This window comes from Mustela nivalis (assembly GCF_964662115.1).
Source record: "Mustela nivalis genome assembly, chromosome: 11".
Classification (NCBI taxonomy): domain Eukaryota; kingdom Metazoa; phylum Chordata; class Mammalia; order Carnivora; family Mustelidae; genus Mustela; species Mustela nivalis.
The window spans coordinates 74,072,112-74,093,106 of record NC_139030.1 but is presented as its reverse complement, the minus strand read 5'-3'; the positions used below and the strand labels follow the sequence as shown (position 1 = coordinate 74,093,106).

The following is a 20,995-nucleotide window of genomic DNA, read 5'->3' as shown; positions in this document are numbered from 1 at the left end:
TTCCGTGGGATGGGCACCAGGGCACTGTGCAGACGCTTGCTCACGAATTGTTTCTGTGCTTTCAGACCGTCATCAAAGAGGGGATGCTGACCAAACAGAACAATTCATTTCAGCGATCAAAAAGGAGATACTTCAAGCTGCGGGGGCGAACGCTGTACTATGCAAAAACGGCAAAGGTGAGGTGCAGTGAGTGGAGACCACTGGAGAACAGACTCGGCAGGGTCTCTACCAAGTCCCCTACTGATTTTTTATCCTCCACTGCTTAGATCTGTTATTTCCCGTGAGTTTGGTAATACTCTGCAGTGCTAGTTTTAATTTGTCTCAAGGCATGTTTTATTTCTTATACATGTTGACTCTTACTGAGTGTTTTCCTCCTTAGTGTTCCGTGTCACCAGTGGGGAAAGGGGGGAATGTCACAGAAATAATCAAATTACAGTGAAAGATCTTTTTTTCGGAAGAATTGGGGTCACAGGCTTACAAATCTCTTATGGGCTAAAATATCTTTTCTTTAAAAGCAGTTTATTGAGTTATAATTGGCACTCAAAAAGCTATAGATATTTAATATATACAGCTTAATGAGTGTGGAGGTAAGTAGTACATGTCTGTGACACTAATGGAAGCTGTTTTTGGAGCGTTTTGGGCTTGTTGATGTGTGAATAGAACTGTGAAGTTCTAGCCCAGCTCCGCCTTCCCTTGTGCTGGCTTGTGTATGAGCTTTACAGGGAGAGTCACAGGCAGCTCTAGAGAAAGACAAGAAGCCAGTGAAAGCCACTGAATTCCCGTCCCTTTAAATGAATGTGTGTTTGCCAAGCTAGTTTTTGGCGTCCTGAATACCAGTATTGTATTGGTATTGTTGTCAATACTGATGTTTTGGCATTAAAATGTAAATGATTTAGATTCCAGACTTTTTTTTTTTTGAGATGGATCCCTAGAGAATGCATTAAAATTTTTGAAATTGAACAGAGCAACTTGTTTGGAGAGGGTTCTGACCGCATCCCTCATTAAAAAACCAAAAAACACTTAGAGTTAGTTGTGTGTGTGTGTGTGTGTGTGTGTGTGTGTGTGTGTGTGTTTGGGGAAGGGGTTTGGGGGAGGAGGCTTGTTACTTAAAAGGGTGAGTCTCTTTCCTAAGTCATTAGCATTTCCTCCAGGGGTTCCCAGTGGAGTCTTCTTAGAGGGGACAATAAGGTAAACAGGAGATGGGGACTATGGGGAGGAAAATAGGTTGGGGAGGGAGTTTCCCCGGCGGAATACCCAGTCCTCCTTCTGGAGCCTGGCTGTCTCTCTCTCCAGGACTAGATTCCTTCTGGTCTGCTCCCTTTTTTGTTTGTTTGTTTGTTTTTTTCCTCATGGCCAGATCCCTTCTATCTGGATTGGTCTCTCTTCCTAGAATCATTTGTTTTAGCCAGGACCTTTCCCCCTAAGTGTGATTCTAGCTGGGAGGACGGAGGATCCGCGGTCTGGAACCCTGCTCCCTCAGGTAGACTCCATGTGAGGGGATATTTCACATATAGAAGTGAAATGCTGATTACAAAAAATAAATACAGGAACCACAGTGGTTTTTTGTTTTGTTTTGTTTTTCTCCACGAATGCAGTCACTCATGAACTCCTGGCTTAAAAAACACACAGAGCTCTACCTTTGAGCTCTTGTTAGAAGCAGGCAGCTGTGGACGCAGTTAGTGTTCGTGTAGTTGTCAGGTGCTCAAGTTTTAAGGGGCTTGGGTGTCTGTGGGTGCTTGGCTGAGCTTGAGGGAGAGTGGCTGGGCCAGGGTGCCTTGGCCTCACACTGACTCTGGTGCCTGGGTCTCTTCTCCAGTCGATCATATTTGACGAGGTGGACCTGACAGATGCCAGCGTGGCTGAATCCAGCACCAAGAACGTCAACAACAGTTTCACGGTAAGACTCTGGACCACACCTATCTTGATTCCTTACCACATTTTGCTTTCCTTTTTAATCTGAACAAGCATGTAAGCAGTTCAGACCATTTTATTTTTTCTGATTGGAAGTCTTCTTGGCAAATTTTGAATTTAATGTTGAAAATAATAGAATGGTTGGAGAAAAACTAAGAATTTGGCACATGGAAGCTCAAAAGAACAAGAGGGTCCAAGTGAATTTTTTAACATGTTGTTTTTTAATGTTTCTCTAACAGTTTTGCACAGAGGCTTGTTTTTCACGATTATTGTAGAAAATTTGGAAAACACAGAAACTATGTTGAAACAACCATAATTCAGCTACCTCAAAACATATGCTGTTGATATTTTGGGTGTTTCTTTACTTTTAAACTGTTCCCCTCCCTACCCCTAAATTTAAAGAAGTTACATTGTACTTTTTGTAAAAGTTCCAAATACCTAAAGTCTTGTGACCTCACCACCCAGAGGTAGCCAACTGCTTACTCTGGAGTATTCATCTTTATTTCTAAATACCTGTGCCTTCCCCCACATACACCATAAGATTATTATGATTCTTTTATTTTATACCAGTTTTTTTTCCTCTTGACAATTTATGTTGGGCATTTTTCCATGTTGATTGATCAAAATGTTCCTAATTTTTTTTTTTTTTAAAGATTTTATGTATTTATTTGAGAGAGAGAGACAGTGAGAACGAGCATGAGTGAAGAGAAGGTCAGAGGGAGAAGCAGACTCCCTGTGGAGCTGGGAGCCCGATGTGGGACTCGATCCTGGGACTCCGGGATCATGACCTGAGCCAAAGGCAGTAGTCCAACTGAGCCACCCAGGCATCCCGTTCCTCATATTTTTTATTATTTATTCATTCATTTATTCATTCATTCATTCATTTATTTATTTGTTTGTTTATTTATTTAAAAGATTTTATTTATTTATTTGACAGACAGAGATCACAAGTAGGCAGAGAGGCAGGCAGAGAGAGAGGAGGAAGCAGGCTCCCCGCTGAGCAGAGAGCCTGATGCGGGGCTCGATCCCAGGACCCTGGGATCATGACCTGAGCCGAAGGCAGAGGCTTTAACCCTCTGAGCCACCCAGGCGCTCCCTGTTCCTCATATTTTTTAAATGGCTTTATAGACAGCATTTCAGGTATGACTACAAGTTCGGTTTCGGGGGCCAACTTTAAAAATCTGTATAGATGGTTAAGTGTTTGCCTTCTGCTTGGGTCATAATCCCGGGGTCTTGGAATCGAGTCCTGCATGGGGCTCCCTGCTCAAAGGGGAGCCTGCTTCTCCCTCTCCCTTTGCCTGTTGCTTCTCCCTGGTTATACTCTCATGCATTTTCTCTCTCTCTCTGGCAAATAAATAAAATATTTAAAAAAATCCTTATAAAGTATGACTCTAATGGCAGGAATGGAATATTTAGAAGCTTGTTTCTCAGTATTAAGCTAGCCAATCTAGAAGTAAAGTATGCTCCCTGATTTTTTTTTCTAGTTCTTTTATAACTCAGTCAAAGTGGGTAATTTTCTTTTTACATATAGGATCTGACATTTGGGTTAGTGTTAGTTTCAGATACTTTCAGGTTTTATTTATTTATGGGCTGGTTATTGATGTTGCTGATTCGAATGGGATTTTCCTTCTTCTATTTAAACTTCTACTTGTTTTGATATAACTAACTGCTTGGTTTTAGTTCATGGCTTATCAAATTATTCAGACTTTCCTGGTGGTCTTTCTTATTTTATTCTTCATTTTACTTAGAATATTGTTATTTTTACTCCATTAATTTTATTGTTTACTTACTGACTGGTGAAAGACTTTTAAAACTGTATGTGGAAAAAAAAACACTGTAAATGGATTATTCTGTGATTTGTGGCTTTTAGAGTTTTTAAATAGGAATAGGTGTTTTATTAGGGTGTTTTTGAGCATTAATTTAGTTGATCATGTTGGTTTTGGGTATTTGTATATTTACTAATAATAAAATTGTTCTTGGTAATGTTAAGTTTTTCCAACCTAATTTTGTGTTTAGAATATTCATATCCACTGTGTATGGTTGGAGATTTCCTTTGGGGTAGGAGGTAACTTGTGTTTTGATCTCAGAGTTAAACTAGCCCTATAAAATTCATTTAGTAACTTTCCGTAACTTTATGTGTTCTGGAACATCTATAGCTTTAGAATTGATTGTTTCTTGAAAGTATGAGAGAACTTATTTTAAATTCTCTGTCATTAAGATTGTTCAGGGAGGGGGTGCCTGGGTGGCTCAGTTGGTTAAACATGTGTCTTTGTCTTTGGCTGCATTGGTCATTATCCCTGGGAGCATTTCCCTGCTCAGTGGGGAGTCTGCTTCTCCCTCTACTGCTCCCTCTGCCTCGTGCTCCCCCTGCTTGTGGTCTCTCCCTGTCAAATAAATAAATAAAATCTTAAAAAAAAAAAAGCCTTAACAAATGAAGACTCTCTAGGAAGGTAAGACTGTGAAAAGGTTGAGCTTTTTCACCTCTTGACTCCATTTTTGTAATTTGCTTTCCCACTTATCCCACCTTTGAATTTCGTAGCATGTATTATTTGCACTTTAAACCTCAGTGTCTCTGGTTATATCCTTTTCACATTTCTAATTTTGTTTAGCTTTTGTTTTTCTTGTCAGATTTCTTATTCTCCGTCCCTTTTGTTGTTTTTTTAAGAGAACCAGTTCTTGGATTATTGATCAGTTCCATTTTTCTGGTCCCTAATTCAGTTTATGCATCTCTATTTATTCTCTTTTTTGCTTTTCACAACTTTTAAAAACAACTTAATGATTAGCTTATTCTTATTTCTGTTATGTGTGTGCATGTGTATATAATTAAACAGACAATAAGATTGCCTATATAATGAAAGTATGAGGGACTCTGAATTGAACTCTGAGTGCCTTTCTGTTCACATTCCAAAAGTTGTTTTTTTTCTCCCAGTAGAATTACTTTACTAATCATTCAAGTTATTAAAGAAAAATTTGAAGTATATAAATATAAACAGGAAATCTAAAACCATCCATATTCCTATTACCCAGAGATACCTGGTAATATATTTTGGTTGACGTCATCCCACACACACTTTCTTTTAAATGTTTTCAATGTTCGGGGCGCCTGGGTGGCTCATGGGTTAAAACCTCTGCCTTTGGCTCAGGTCATGATCTCAGGGTCCTGCCATCGAGCCCCACATCGGGCTCTCTGCTCAGCAGGGAGTCTGCTTCCCTTCCTCTCTCTCTCTGCCTGCCTCTCTGCCTACTTGTGATCTCTCTATCAAATAAATAAATAAAATCTTTAAAAAAATAAATGTTTTCAGTGTTCTTTCTTTAGTTAACAATGAGTTTTAACTTTCATATATATCCTTTAAAATTTTATTTACTAATGTTGCATAGTATTCCATCATGTAAATGTGTAAGTTTATTTAACCGGACCTTATAGTGAATGTTACGTTTTTCCTATCATAAATAATATTGTGATATATACTTGTACACAGATCCTTTGGTGCATTTCCAATTATTTCTGTAAATTCCATTTGAGGTACAAAGTATGAACTTTTAAAAGGCTTTGGACAGGGATGCCTGAGTGACTCAGTTGGTTAAGCTGCTGCCTTTGGCTCAGGTCATCATCCCAGGGTCCTGGGATCGAGTCCCACATTGGCCTCTTTGCTCGGCAGGAAAGCCTGCTTCTCTCTCCACCTCTGCTTGCCACTCTACCTGCTTGTGCACTTGCGCTCTCCCTTGCTCTCTCTCTTGCTCTCTCTCTATGACAAATAAATAAAATCTTAAAAAAAAAAAAAGGCTTTGGACAAATAAATGAAGTACTGAATATGTGTTACAACTTGTATGAGCCTTGAAAACATGATCCTGAGTGAAAGAAGCCAGACACAAAAGGCCACATCTTATGATTCCGTTGATACAAAGTGCCACAGTAGGCAAGCCTGTAGAGATGGAAAGTAGATTAGTGGCTGGGAGGGGCTGTGGAGGAAGGAGGAATGACTGCCTGAGGTACAGAATTTTTTTGAGGGGCTGACACAATGTTCTAGAATTAGATACAGGTGATGGTTGCACAACTTTGTGAGTGTGCTAAAAACCACTGAATTGTATACTTTAAAAGGGTGAATTGTGCGGGTATTGTTTCTCAGTAAAAATATTATGGAAGAAATAGGATGGTCCTGTGCTTTTGGTACTATATGAGTTAATATGGAGCTTTGTCAGCCGGATCAGAGAATGAACCCTGATTTATACATTGTCTCTATGGGAAAATGTGTTCCGAGTGCTAAATACTTGACTTCCAGATGTAGAGCCTGTCTGTGTTGGAGAGACCTTTGGAACTCAAGCTCTGTCGGGTAGTCATGGATAATTCCTAGCCTTCAAGGGCAGAGGCACTAATTCTTTCACATTTATTTTCTGTTTCATTAGTGCTTTAAAAACTGCCTTTTCATCTGAGGATGTGCTGAAAGGACCAGAGAAAGATTAATACTGAGGTTCCCCAGAAACATTCCAAGATAAGGAAGCTCATCCCATGAGTGATTCATGATGGCGTATGGAATATGGAGATAAATGGAGAGAGCTTGCAGTCCACTTCACCCCCAGTCATGCTTCGGTAGAGAGTCCTTCAGTTCTGGGGCTGTGGGTGATAGAAATATTTTCTATGCTTAAAATGAACACTTAACGATTATCCCTCTTTCTAACCCCCTGTGGTGTTTACCGGCTGAGTTCTGAACCGGTTGCATACCATACGGTGAACTGCCAAAGTCTCTTTGTAGGTCTGCCTTCCATCGGCTGAGCCCTTGTGGACTTTGCTCAGAGTGCAGAATGAGCAAATGGATTTGCCCAGAAGCTACTACATTTCCTGGGACATCTCATTTGGTTTCCAACTATTCTAGTCGTAATTTCCCAGTTTCAGAATTTCGGCTAAAATTGCATGCCTGATAAAAACAACTAGTCCATGAAAGCTGCTATTATCATGAATCAGTTAATTCTTGGGAACCTTTTGTATTTGGAGACGCAGGAGTAAATTTCCTCCACAGTGCAAAAGGTTCCATTTTTATTCCTCCTCCACATGGCCAGACAATTGTACTGTAAAGAAATTGAGGCCTCTTGGACAGGAGACTTCAAGGGACATGGGTGGAGATAATTGGGGAGAGGAGAAATTATTTAGATGAGCTGGGTGGAAGAGGTGGAACAAACGAGGCTTGTGTAACTAGACAGGTCTGCTTGTCTTCCTGTTCTTTAAGAATAAAGCGAAGCTAAAGACTTAAGGATTGCCTTCAGAGTCTTCATAGGTGGTGTGGTGGTGTGGGAGCTTCTGGAAGATGAGGAGTAGAGCTGACAGTGCCCTCTGCCTGTGGGGCTGCCCCTCACAAGGCCAAAAAACAAAGTGGCATGAAGAGGAAAAGGGGATTTGCCAACTTAGATCCCAGCCTCTGTAATAACATGAAATTGTATGTTTTTGATGATTGAACATGTTAATCATAATGAAAACCTAAAGGCTTTTGATATCTCATTGCCCACTTGCCCTTAGAGCTTATGTCAATAGGACTTCATGAAAGTTCTTTTTTTTTTTAAAGTTCTCTTTTTCAAAATTTTTACAAGCACCACGTGTTAACATTTTAGAGTATTCTTTGCCACTTGGCTAGTTTAAAAATGGTAATTTGTTTTGATTTGTTTCTTTGACTATCAAAGTGAGGTTGAACGCTGGCCATTAAATTTCTCTTTTGATGAATTGATTTCTTCCTGTGCTTTCATCTAGTTGGCACTGTTTTTTTAGGGTTCAGAATTATTTCACTCATTTCACTTTCTGTCTAAATCTGCCCTCATTGTTTGTAATAGTTTTAGTGCTTTGTCTTTGTCCTTTTTTTTTTTTTAACTAGATTTCGTACACTAATAGTAGGCCTGATGTTACCGGGTTAAAATGCTATTCATTTTTCCCTTATGCTTCTTTCCATTTTCTAACATGTTTTAAGATTATTTTTAGCTTATAGAGGGCACGGATTGCATAGAGCACTGGGTGTTGTGAAAAAATAATGAATACTGTTTTTCTGAAAATAAATCAATTTAATAAAAAAAAAAGATTATTTTTAGCTTTATATAATGAAGTTACAGATTTGTGCTGAAGGTATATTTTGACTACTAAAACAATCCGAAGGAGTTTGTCAGAGTAGAATTTCTGCTTTACTGGAACTTAATATATTTCAAATAAATTCTTAGATTGAAAAATGACTTCCATACCAAAAATACACAAGTGTAAGTGGAAGCTTGATGTTTAACAGCCACTCAGATCAAGTGATAGAACATCTCCAAGTCCAGAGAAGCTCCCTTCATGATTAACCTCCCCTCTCCAAATGTAACCACTATCCTGACCTCCAACACTGTAGATTTTTATTTTATTTTTTAAAAAAATTTAAAAGATTTTATTTATTTATTTGACAGAGAAAGATCACAGGTAGGCAGAGAGGCAGGCAGAGAGAGAGAGAGAGAGAGAGGAGGAAGCAGGCTCCCTGCTGAGCAGAGAGCCCAATGTGGAAATTGATCCCAGGACCCCGAAATCACAACCCGAGCCAAAGGCAGAGGGTTTAACCCACTGACCCACCCAGGCACCCAACACTGTAGATTTTTAGTTTTGAGTGTTTTAGCTATTTGATATAAATGGTGTCATAATGTATATTTTGTGTCTTTGTGATCTGTGCATTTCCTAATATCATGGCACTTGGGATTTTTCTAGTTGTATTGTTCATTGATCTCTAGCTTCATTCTACTACTATCCGAAAATATACTCTATGATTTTAATCCTTTGTAATTGTTGAGACTTTTATGACCTACCAGTTTTCATAAATGTTCCATGTGCATTTGAACATAACTTAGATTTGGAGTTCCTATATGCATTTGAGTAGGACAGAGGTTTAGCTATTTTTCTCAAATATTTTATAACCTACTGATTTGTTTTTCTGCTTGTCCTATTATTAAAATTTATTAAAATCTCGGGGTGGCAGGGTGGCTCAGTTGGTTAAGCGTCTGCCCTCAGCTCAGGTCATGATCCCAGAGTCCTGGGATCAAGCCCCACATCCAGCTCCTTGCTCAGCGGGGAGCCTGCTTCTCCTCTCCCTCTGCCTGCTGTTCCCCCTGCTTGTGTTTCTGCTGTCTTTCTCTGTCAAATAAAATCTTAAAAAAAAAAGATTTATTAAAATGTCCTACTATGATTGTGGACTTATCTGTTTTTTGTTTTCATTCTGTTAGTTTTGCTTTATATATTTAGAGGGTTTTTTAAAAATATATTACTTATTTATTTATTTGACAGGCAGAGAGGTAGGCAGAGAGAGAGAAAGGGAGAGGAGGAAGTAGGCTCCCTGCTGAGTGGAGGGCCTGTTGTGGGGCTTGATCCCAGGACCCTGAGATCATGACCTGAGCTGAAAGCAGACACTTAACTGACTGAGCCACCCAGGAGTCTTTCTGAATTTGCGTTTTTCCCACCAGTCCTATGGTATTGCTAGAGCTCTTTTCGGCCTCTCAACCTCTTCCACTTAAATGAATGAATTGGCATTTCTTGCTAGTTAACTATTTTTTTCGGTATCATGTCACTCAGTGATACTTACAGGTATCTGACATCAAGATCACTTTTTATGTAAATATGAGAAATGTTAGATACCATTTATTCGAAAGGTAATATGTTTACCAAAGGGAGTCAAGTTTGGTCTTTGTCACAGTTTATAAATTTGTTGTTTAGGTCTTATGATCCTATTTTAAATTTGCTTGATCTTCCAGAGATTGATGAAGAGTTACTCTCTTCAGAATAATTATATTTGTCATTTTAATCTTATATTTGCAACACTTTCACTTTCACTGTTTTTGAAGCTCTTTTATTTTTATTTTTTTAAACATTTAAAAAATTTTTACTTATTTATTTGACAGAGACATGTCAAGAGAAGGAGCACAAGCTGGGGAGGGGCAGAGGGAGAAGTAGGCTTCCTGCCGAGCAGGGAGGCCCAGTGCAGGGTTCTATCCCAGGACCCTGACCTGAGCTGATGGCAGACCATAATGATGGAGCCACCCAGGTGCTTCTATTTTTGTTTTTATTTTTTAAGATTTTATTTATTTGAGGGAGAGAATGAGTGAGAGAGGGCATAAGCAACATTTGGGGCAGATGGAGAGGGACAAGCAGATTCTCTGCTGAGCAGGGAGACCGACCCAGGGCTCAGTCCCAGGATGCTAGGATTGTGACGTGAGCCAAATGCAGATGCTTAACTGACTAAGCCACCCAGGTGCCCTTTTGAAGCTCTTTTAGGCACATAATTTTTTTTTTTTTTGAAAGCTTTTATTTATTTACTTATTTGAGAGAGAGTGAGAGAGCATGAGTGAGGGTAGGGGGCAGAAAGGGAGGGAGAATCAGGCTCCCGCCAAGCAGGAAGCCCCACTTGGGGCTTGATCCCTGAACTCTGGGATCATGACCTGAGCTGAAGGCAGACGCTTCACTGCTTCACTGACTGAGCCACCCAGGTGCCCAAACACAGAAATGTTAGTACCTTCATTACTGAGTAATTATTTGTCAATAAGGTAACATCTTTTTTACACTGAACAGTCTTTACTGTTTTTTTTTTTTTTAAAGATTTTATTTATTTATTTGACAGAGAGAAATCACAAGTAGACGGAGAGGCAGGTAGAGAGAGAGGAAGGGAAGCAGGCTCCCTGCCGAGCAGAGAGCCCGATGCGGGACTCGATCCCAGGACCCTGAGATCATGACCTGAGCCGAAGGCAGCGGCTTAACCCACTGAGCCACCCAGGCGCCCATGAACAGTCTTTACTGTTAACTGTACTCTATCTGATACTAATATTGCTCTATTTCTTGGTTCAGAATTTGTTAATAGGTCTTCCACCCTCACTTTTATCTTCAGTTTTTCTTTGCTATTTTAGATTTAATTCTTGTAAACAATATATTGTTAGAAGTTGTTTTTCCTCAATCTGGAGCGGTTTGTAATAGTGAACTTGAGACATTTTCTGCTTGTCAGGGTTTTTGCACATTTGATTCCTGTGTTTAGTGGCTGACTGTGTTGTGCTATCTTGATTGAATGCTTTCTCGGTATCTCCCTTCTGTTTTGTATTTTTACATTTATATTTGGTAGTGATTTGAATTTAAAAATTCCTATAAAAATACATTCACAATTTACGAATTTTCTTATGTTGTATCTGCTTATAGCTAGCGCACGTGGTGATGTCCTTTTTCGGTGAAGTTGTGTACTTCACGGGGTGTTCAGCCACGTAGAACATGCTGCTTGCTGCTTTCTTTCACCAACCATTGTTGTTTGCATCACACTAATGAAAGTGAGAAAGCGGCTGAAGAACAAAGAAGAAAAATGATGTAGAATGTTGTTCCTTCTGCAAAGGAAACAAAATATGTTTGTTTGTTTGTTTTTAAAGACTCCTTGCTGAGCTAGGAGCCTGATGTGGGGCTGGATCCTAGGACCTGGAATCATGACCTGAGCTGAGGGCAGACTCTCAACCATCTGAGCCACCCAGATGCCCCAAAATAGAGTGTTTTTTTTTTTTTTTTTTTTTTTTTTAAGATTTTATTTATTTATTTGAGAGAGAGCATGAGCAATGAGAAGGTCAGAGAGAGAAGCAGACTCCCCATGGAGCTGGGAGCCCCATGCGGGACTCGATCCCGGGACTCCAGGATCATGACCTGAGCTGAAGGCAGTCCAACCAACTGAGCCACCCAGGCATCCCTAGAGTGTTTTTTATTAGATAACTCTAGCAGCACAGTGTTTCCTAGTGTTGGTGTTGGAGGGGAGGCCTCTGAAGCCAGCCTTGCTGTTGTTCTCATCTTTGTAGATAACCCGTACATTTCTTCCTTTTTCTTTTTCTTAGTTAAGCAGGCTCCATGCCCAGTGTTGAGCCTGACATGGAATCAAGACCAGAGTTGATATCCAGAGCTGGGCGTTTAACGAACTAAGCCCCCTAGTGCATGCTGCTCCTAGTGCATTTCTGCTTAAAATCTCATGGGGCTGTTTTTCTCGTGTGATAATTGGATTTGGTTACTAATTTGTTTGGTATATAGTAAATCTTCTGTCTTCCAGACTTGGTTTTGGTTTTCCAACTTTGAAAAAGGTCTTTTTTTCCTCGTATTTTTTGTGTAATTCTGTTTGTGTGCTTTGTCTTATTCTTTGGGAACCTTGTTGTTTATTCATATATTGATTCAGCACTGTGTGCCTTTTGCGAGCTTGCCCAGGGCCTAGCACCATGCTCATTGGTGACCTGTCATTGGTGAGCAGAGATGGAGAGGGGCTCTTCATCAAGCTGGCATTCTTCTGGGGGCTCAGTGAAGCACATACCGAGAGGTTACAGGCTGAAATAGGTTATAGGGAAGGAAGGCTATGTGGGGTATCATAAGGAGGACCCCCCCGCCACTGGTATTGGGGTAGAGTCAGGAGGACTGCCCCTGAGGAAGTAATTTTTTTTTTTTAAGATTTTATTTATTTGACAGACAGAGATCACAAGTAGGCAGAGAGGCAGGCAGAGAGAGAGGGGGAGACACGCTCCCTGCTGAGCAGAGAGCCTGATGCGGGGCTCGATCCCAGGACCCTGGGATCATGACCCAAGCTGAAGGCAGAGGCTTTAACCCACTGAGCCACCCAGGCACCCCAGGAAGTAATGTTTTAACTGAGTTGTGAAGACTGGTTAGTCTTCACTGAAGGAAGTGTGTACAAGTGTGTGAATGTGTCTGTATGTGTCATGCCTGTAGGCATCCTAGAATGGGCCAAGTCCAGGGACCAGTGTGTGCAAAGGCCTTGTGGTGGAGGATGCAGTGTAGACTGTGGGAAGAAGCAGAAGAAAGTCTGTGTGGCTGGCTGAGGCCAGAAGGAAACAGAGACCATAGGGGGCACTGGGAAGGGCTTGGGACTTAGTCCTTCAACCCGTAATACCATCAAATAGTTCTTTTGGGTGAAATTCCCAGATTTGCAGTGAGAACATTTTACTCCAGTTGCATTGTGGAGAGTGAACTGGAGGAGGAAGGGAAAGGGTGGAGAGTGTGTAGGATGTGTGTGGGGGAGACCATAGCCCTCACTAAGAGAGGGTGGCTTCTGGTTCTGAGTGGAGGGGGTGGCGGGTGGGCAGTGGACAGGGTGCCTCAGCGCAGCCAGAATGGAGGCGGAAGAAGGTGTCGGGTTCTCCCTAGCACAGCGGCTGGTCAGGCAATTTAGAGTCCCGGGGCCAGGGAGTCGTAGGGGGAGGGTTCTGGATCTTCCGTGTTTGTCACACTCTTTTGCGTCATTTTAATTTGTTGTTTTTCTCAAATTCTACTTATGAAAGTTTTAATTTTGTTTCCTGTTGCGTTTACTTGTGATTTTTACCGCCAGGCAGCATCACTTTCACGTTCTTTTTAGTTTGTTTTTATCCTGGCTAACTCTTGGTTGATAGAGCGGTATTTTAAAAGTGCTTTCTGTTTAATGTAGTCATTTTCTGCTTCAGAGAAAGATTTTCCATGTTCTTTTGGGATTCCAAATGTTCTCATTGACTTGGATATTCCCCCTGGCCTGAGCTCTTCATCTTTGAACTTTCCATAGCGGTTCTACAGCTTCCCATCCTGCATGGACTTTGCTTACGGCCTTCCTGAGGCAGCCGGGAGCTCGAGAGACTTCTGGGCATCGGAGGGCTGTCAGCATGCAGGGCTTTTACCTTGTTTCTCCAAGTTTGTGTTTTCATCATTTTCCATTTTTGTCCTATTTTAATAGAGCTGTGATGACATTTCATCACCTCCTTTAATGTTACTCAGTGTCAAGATGTGGCAAGAACAAGTCGAGGCAGTGGAGCACAGCACAGCTGTGTTCTCACACTGCCACCCAGCCCATCCCTCCCAGTCCGTCCTCCGAGTCCCTTCGGTTTTCTTTGTTCCCATGCTGCAGTGTGTGCTGCGTGAGAACAAGGTTTTTGTTTGTTTTGTTCACTGCTTCACCCAAGAGCCAGCACACAGTGTTTGTCAAGGAGATACTTGATTGCTACTGATTCAGGATGACTTGGGCCCAGTTCCCCTGGCTGCTGTCCCTTGGCAGAGCGCTAACAGCGAGCCACACTCTGGGTTGCCGTGCATGGCCCCCCTCCGCAGCCTGTGGCCCTGGAGGCCGAGCAGCCACAGAAGCAGCAGGCTGGGGAGCGAGCAGCTCTGGGCTGCAGTGAGGCCAGGTGTCAGGGACAAGAGGCTCAGAGGCCTGAGGCTGAGAGGGAGCTGTGGCCAGCATGGTGAGTGCCCTCGGGTAGAAGTGGTTCTTGCTGGAACGGCAGAGCGTGCGAGGGCGGCGGGATGGATGGAGGTCAGAGGTGAAGTGCTTTCCAGGCTGTGTGGAGTTGGGACTTTTTTGCCATGGGTACTGGGATGCCATCCAGATTTTGAAAGTCATTTTTGTTACAAGCCTGGCTGTTTTGGAAGACTCAATCTTCCAGGAGGGGGTGGCCAGAATGGGTGTGGGGAGGGCTGTGGCCCGGTAGGAGGTGTGGAAGCCTCGGTGGAGCCACAGTGGTTGACAAAGGTCTGGATGGAGAACACAGCTGTAGCACTTTGGTTAAACACCTCTCTTAGCAGTGCCGGTCCTTGTCTTACGTGACTGGGGAATTTAGTAGGGTGCTGAAGATAAATGGGGTTTTGAGCAGTTGGGTGATTGTTGCCTTCCAGAAGGCAGCTCTGCACAAGGCCCCACAGTCACCTGATATGCGCAGGACCTGACTCAGGGAGCTCTGGATACCCTCCCTTTCTTTACCAGGGCGCATCAATGGCCCTTCCAGTTCCCAGTAATTTCACCCCAGAGACTGACTTCAGGGGTGCTAGTGTCAGAGGCACTGTCCCTTTTGAGGGAAGCAGAATCAGCTGAATTGAATTTAGTGAAGATTTTCTAAATTAAGTAGGACAAGGGGACTTCTCATCAGAGGGGGACACAGGTGCAGCGGATGGACAGCGGGAAGCAGGAAAAGGGTCACCTGCAGGCAGGTGTGGGCTGAGTACTGGCCTATGTCCCTCAGATGGCAGGGAGCCTGTAGCACACAGGGGATTGCGAGGCATTTCCACCCACGTTGCCTGGGAGAGGATGGTGCCTTTCTGGAAGTTTTGCTGCCTGGAGTCCTTTGCCGCAGTCAGGGATGTCACCTGCTGTCATGGTGTCATGTGCTTGTGCCCTTGGGATTTGCCTGAGCCCCCTTCCTCCCACATCCTTGGGCGGTGGTGCTGGCGCAGGTGGGACCTTGGCCCTGGGACCAGCAGCTGGCTCTGGTTTTGTCGAGGCACACATCCGATTCCCCAAGCTGGTGGGTGGGTCTCTATTTGGGGTCCTTCTCGTGGGTCTCTGGGTCTCCCCTGAGCAGCCAGAGGGCAGGGATGGAGGCTGTCAGTGCTGTGAGAAAGCCAGTGCTGTGGGTGAACTTGGGCCTGAGGGAAGGACAGTGCTGTGTCAGGCCGTTTGTGTGTTAAGAGACTCATGCTGTAATACGTTCAGTTACTTTTACTTCATTTGTGGGTGAAATTATGTGCTATGTGGTATTTCCATGCTTTGGTTTTCCCAGAGGAAGGAGGGCCTCTGTCTTTGAGTGTCCAGAATCTGCATTTCCTCCAATGTAAGGACCTAGATGATAGGACTGGGTTACGTTCCTTTCTTTACTGTTGAACATACCCCCCATGAGCCCTCGTGCTGTGCCAGTGCTCAGGGGCAAGGACTGGGAGGCTGAGCCATGAATCCCAGCTCAGCCTCTTGCTAGCTGAGTGGCCCTGGGCAAGTCATTAGAGTACTCTGAGCCTCAGTTTCCTCATCTGAGAAATGGGGGATAGTAATAGTACCTACTATGGGATCATTGGGAGGGTTAAATGAATTAATACACAGTAGGCATGATGTAAGTGTTTGCTGCTATTAACAGTATGATTATAGGCATTCACTGCCTATCTGTTCAATGGGGGAATTGAAAGCAGTGATACAAATTAATTTATGATGTCATTTGGTACTTAGACATTTTTCTTTTAGTTTGGTTTACTTATATTTCTTAAGTGAAATGTTTCATACATTCTGTGTTTGCTGAATAATAACTTCTCATTAAAATCACCTTGGTTGGGTGCCTGGTTGGCTCAGTGGGTTAAAGCCTCCACCTTCAGCTCAGGTCATGATCCCAGGGTCCTGGGATCGAGTCCTGCATCGGGCTCTCTGCTCAGCAGGGAGCCTGCTTCCCCCTCTCTCTGCCTGTCTCTCTGCCTACTTGTGATCACTCTCTGTCAGATAAATAAATAAAATCTTAAAAAAAAAAATCACCATGGGGGCACCTGGGTGGCTCAGTGGGTTGGGCCGCTGCCTTCGGCTCAGGTCATGGTCTCAGGGTCCTGGGATCGAGTCCTGTGTCGGGCTCTCTGCTCAGCGGGGAGCCTGCTTCCTCCTCTCTCTCTCTCTCTCTCTCTGCCTGCCTCTCTGCCTACTTGTGATCTCTCTGTCAAGTAAATAAATGGAGTCTTTAAAAAAAAAAAAAGTCACCATGGATTGGGACACATGGGTGGCTCAGTCAGTTAAGTTGCTGCCTTTGGCTCAGGTCACGATCCCAGGTCCCTGCCTTGCTTGGCAGGGAGCCTACTTCTCCCTCTTCCAGTCTCTGCTTGCCACTCTGCCTGCTTGTGTGTGTGTGCGCGTGTGCGCGCGCTCTCTCTCTGACAAATAAATAAGTAAAATCTTAAAAAAAAAAATCACGATGGATTATGCTGGACTTCACTGGACCTAAAGCAGTCTGACTGTTTTACCCTTATCCCTGGGGTCCTGGCAGCAATTGCATTTGAGTCGGACCTTGAAGAGGAAAGAAGTTTGACTGGAATATACCTGAAATATAAAACCATTAAAAAAAGTCACATTCTGCCCATTTCTAAAGGTGATTGTAAATCATTGAGTGCCACCTCGGTTCTTATCTTATACAGTCCAGGGGACCTGGCTTTCCCTAGTTGTCCCAGCCTCTTACCCCCTAAGGACCTGTTCTTTGTAGAATACAAACCTCTTGTGCACAGGTCACCCTGGTCTTGGTGGGGCTCCTCAGATCTGAAGGCTCTTTCCCCAAGTTCCCTCCATAGACCCTGCCCATCCCTCAAAATTCAGGTGAAAACTCTCCCTTGTGGAATATTCCTGTTTAGACCACAGTCAGAAGGGTATGCGCTGCTGTCTTCTGCTCCCTCGGGGCAGTGGTTCTCAAACTTATCTGTGCCTGGGCGCCCTTGGGGGCAAAAAAAAAGTTCCTGGCACCATCCCCAGAGATTCTGTTGCTGACTTGTAAATGGGTGATTTCTTAGAACTTTTCATGATTTTGAGGTGTAGCCATGTTTAGGGTCCACACTCATGTGATGCCAAAGGAGCAGAGGCTCCTTAGTAATCTGTGCGCTCTTGGTCACACCTTCGTAGGTCTTGACTTGAGGCCAGGGGTTCTCTTTGAAGCTGCTGTCCGCAGTGCAGGATACACTCGGCCTGTGCCAGCAAGTGTGAGCCAGGAAGTAGGTTTTGTTGCTTCTTTCTGTTCAGAGAGGATATGGAATTGTTTCTTCTTTGTGAAGTCCCACAGAACAAATGTCCATCACTATGGACAATTCTGTGGGCCCAGCCCCTTCTTGCTGCTGTTACCCTCTTACAAATGCCTTGAGTACTGGGCCGGGGAGCTTCCTGGGAGCGGAGCTGTGTGTCTCTGGAATCTGGTGAGCAGCTTTGGGTTGGGCTGGCTCCTTTGCTGTTTGCGTATGTGTCTGTGTGCGTGTCCATGCGTGCGCGCGTGTGCGTACGTTTCTAGCAAGTTTGATGGTTTGAAAACTTCTTGTTTACCCCTGGAGAATACAGGAGTAATTCGGCAACAGCATAGTCTTACCTGGGCACTCTGATTTCTGAAGTCGAACAAGACCATTTGGAAAACATGCATGGTTTGGAAAGACTTGTTTTTCCTTCTTTCAGCTGTCCATTGTGGTGGCACACTATTGGGTGCCTGAGGGCAGACAGAGTGGACAAACACGTTTCCAGTGCTCGGGTACTTCTCCGGGGCTGTTAGACACGAAAAGAGATAATTATGGTGACCTGTGACAAGTGTAGCAGAAGCAGGTAAAGAACACGGTGAGAGCATTGAGACTGAAGCAGCTGTGTGGGCCTGGGGGCTGCATGTGGCCACTGAGAAGGGGCATGGGGGTGGGCTCTGGTGCGGAGTCTGGGAGCGTCCCAGGACCGCAGCTGTGTGGAGGGCAACTTATCCATTTGTGTAGAGTGTGTACATGGAAATAATGATTTAGAGGAGACTTAAAGGGAGGCGGGGAGAAAAGGTCACAGTAGCTCAGCAGCTGCTTTCTATCTTCCGGTCCCCTTCAGTCCTATGTCAGAGGTGTGTGGTACATTTCACATGTCATACATACACCGGTATGTGTACAGTTTTATATTTTCATCATAAACACTTCCACTCATGAGTCTATAATGATCACTTTTACAGGTGGAGATCTTTCATTTGTAGTTCTGGCGGAGTTGATCGGTTAACCCTTGTTTCCTCACTCCTGCAGCATTAGGGACTTAAAATGCTCTCAGTTTTTCCTCTTTGGAGATACTGCTAGATCCAGTGGCAGACCACAGTGGGGGACATCTGGGAAGATGGGTGTGGCCTCCCCTGCAGAGCAGCCTCTGTGCTGAGCCCTGTCCCAAGTGAGGGTGCTGCTGTCCTGGAGAGGGCAGCCTGTCTGCTCTGTCTTGTGTCCGAAACTGCTCTTGCCTGCCCTCGAGGTTGATTCAGGTTTGGTTCTGGTTTATGGCTTCATCAGCTTCTGTTTACCTGAGTTTGAATGGATCATGATTGGAACTGTAATGTATCCTACGACCCCAGAATCTTATGTCCCCAGAATCTCAGGCGAGTGTGTTACATACCTGTGATAAAGGAGGGAAGGCTAGGCCAGGTTTGTTGATGAGGAGGCAGGCTGATGAGGGAAACTGGGCAGAGTTGGCTGAGCCTGCTGAAGAAGAAAGGAGAGCAGAGGGGTGGGCTGGAGAAGGGCAGTAGGGGAGTCTACGCAAATGCTGATGTGAGGGCTGACAGGGGTTGGAGGGAACGGAAGGAGCAGGTGCAGAACGCAGAAAACCAGAAGTGAGTGCCTGTTGGCATCATATAAGAACAAAGGGAAGGAGAGGCCCTATCAGATACATTTAAATTTATTTAAATTAAAATTCAGTTTTAGGAAGATGGATTGGCCAAGTTAGGGGGATTGACAATAAAGAGGGTTTTCAGGATAACCTGGGTGCATGGCACAAAAAAGATGTGCCCATATTTCAGTATAATTTTCTATAAATTGAATGAGAATTATATTCTCCTATGGAATATAAATGTTTAGGGGACTGCTTCTGCCAAATGTCATACTGAAATCTCACACAACTTCCCCAAAGTAGGATGTGGCCCCTCTGCTTAGCTGTGTGTTTATACCATGTGGCTTAATGGGGCAGGGATCAATCGAGCAGACTTTGCTCCTGGCATCCATTGCCCTAAAATGACTGTGTCAGAATAACCAGGTCTTTCCAAGCAAGGAGTGATTTGTTGTGTCTGTATGTGGGAAAACTTCCTTTTCCCCGAGGAATATTGTTGAACTATTTAATGGTATCCAGAGGTTTTACAAGGTCTGGTATAAGGTGGTTTTCTTTGTTAGCTGCGTGGCTCTGTTTCCTCATCTGTGAAAAGGAAATAGCTTCTCATAGGTCATCGGGTTGGCAGAAAAGTGCTCTCAGAAGTTTTCCTGGTGTTCTTTTTTTTTTTTTTTTTAAGATTTTAAAAATTTATTTGACACAGAGAGAGATCACAAGTAAGCAGAGCAGCAGGCAGAGAGAGGGGGAAGGAGGCTCCCCGCTGAGCAGAGAGCCTGATGTGGGCCTCGATCCCAGGACCCTGAGATCATGACCTGACCCGAAGGCAGAGGCTTAATCCACAGGCCACCCAGGCACCCCAATTTTCCTGGTTTTTATATACACCATCAGTCATCAGTGATTTTAGGATGGCAATAGAGTTGCTTGCCACACTTAGCAGTTATTTCTATTTAAAGGAATTTCAAAGGATTTCAGATGAGGTCCGGAGAATATAGAAAAATAGCACGTGCAGCCGAAGAGTAGGTATCAGGAGAGTTACTCTTCTTAGAGCTATTGGGCAATAACTAGTAAAAACAAGAGAAAAACTTTGGTTTTTCTTTACCTTTTACTTCTCCTGTTTTTAGTTTTTATTGTCCAATGACTAAATAAAAAAGAAGCTATATAATGGATTTAAGTAATATTTTTAGTTGTTTTTAATCTTATCTGTTTGACATTCGTGTTTGTTGAATGAATGAAAGTTCCTTAGTAGAATTCTGTAGGGTAGAACCCTGGACCTGACTTACTCAACTGTTTCCAGCAGACGTCAGGCTGTTAGGTGGCCAGGGCTGTTCCTTCGGTGAAGAACCATGACCTTTATCCAGATTTCACCATCAGTTTTCCTTCTCAACTTGTTTGGAGCTCAGATATTTCCTGGGCAAAACCCCTGCAACCAGTCACTTTGGCTTAGAGAGAGGAAAAGCTATATATATAATTGGCAGATTTCCTTCATGGAAACTCTTCCCAATTTCTGTGACTGCAGGCCTGGAGCTGGGGTGGGGAAAGTCATAGTCGTGGGCTGAGGGTGTCCCAAGAGGCCTCTGAAGCTAGAAGGCCTGCCAGACGCGAAGCCCCACATATTTAGGACAGCAGCTCCTACTGCCTGGGCTCACTGCCATGAGCAGGCCTACCGTGGTTCCTGCTCAAGAGATGGGCTCCAGGAGAATTGACCTCATGTCCTGGCTGTGCCAGCTGTCAGCTGTGGGACCTCCACTGCTTAACACCTGTCGTTTCATCTTCCCATCGGCAGAGCTGGGCCATACTACCTCACCTGTGGTGGGGGGGGGGGGCAAGAGCCTAGTACATAGTAGGCGCTTAGTGAATTAGAGGCTGTGATTGATGAAATACCCTTTGGACAGGGGTGCAGGACCAGGAGAGCAGCTGCAGGAGGAAATGAATCCAGTGAATTCCCTGCTTCATAATCTACTTTGTGTTCTCAGTTCCAAGAAGCAGGAAGAAGCAGGCTTTGAGCCAAA

The 20,995-nt window shown here is 43.7% G+C and overlaps 1 protein-coding gene across 6 annotated transcripts in view; it reads left to right on the top strand.

The window, feature by feature from the left end:
• The window catches only part of DGKD (diacylglycerol kinase delta), a 114,022-nt gene that overhangs the window by 24,031 nt on the left and 68,996 nt on the right, over positions 1-20,995 (top strand). For all 6 annotated transcript variants that reach the window (XM_082690631.1, XM_082690633.1, XM_082690632.1 and 3 more), the window contains 2 exons: positions 66-176; positions 1,817-1,897. In XM_082690631.1, the coding sequence (XP_082546757.1) occupies positions 66-176; positions 1,817-1,897 (192 nt within the window). The remainder of the gene's footprint in view (positions 1-65; positions 177-1,816; positions 1,898-20,995) is intronic.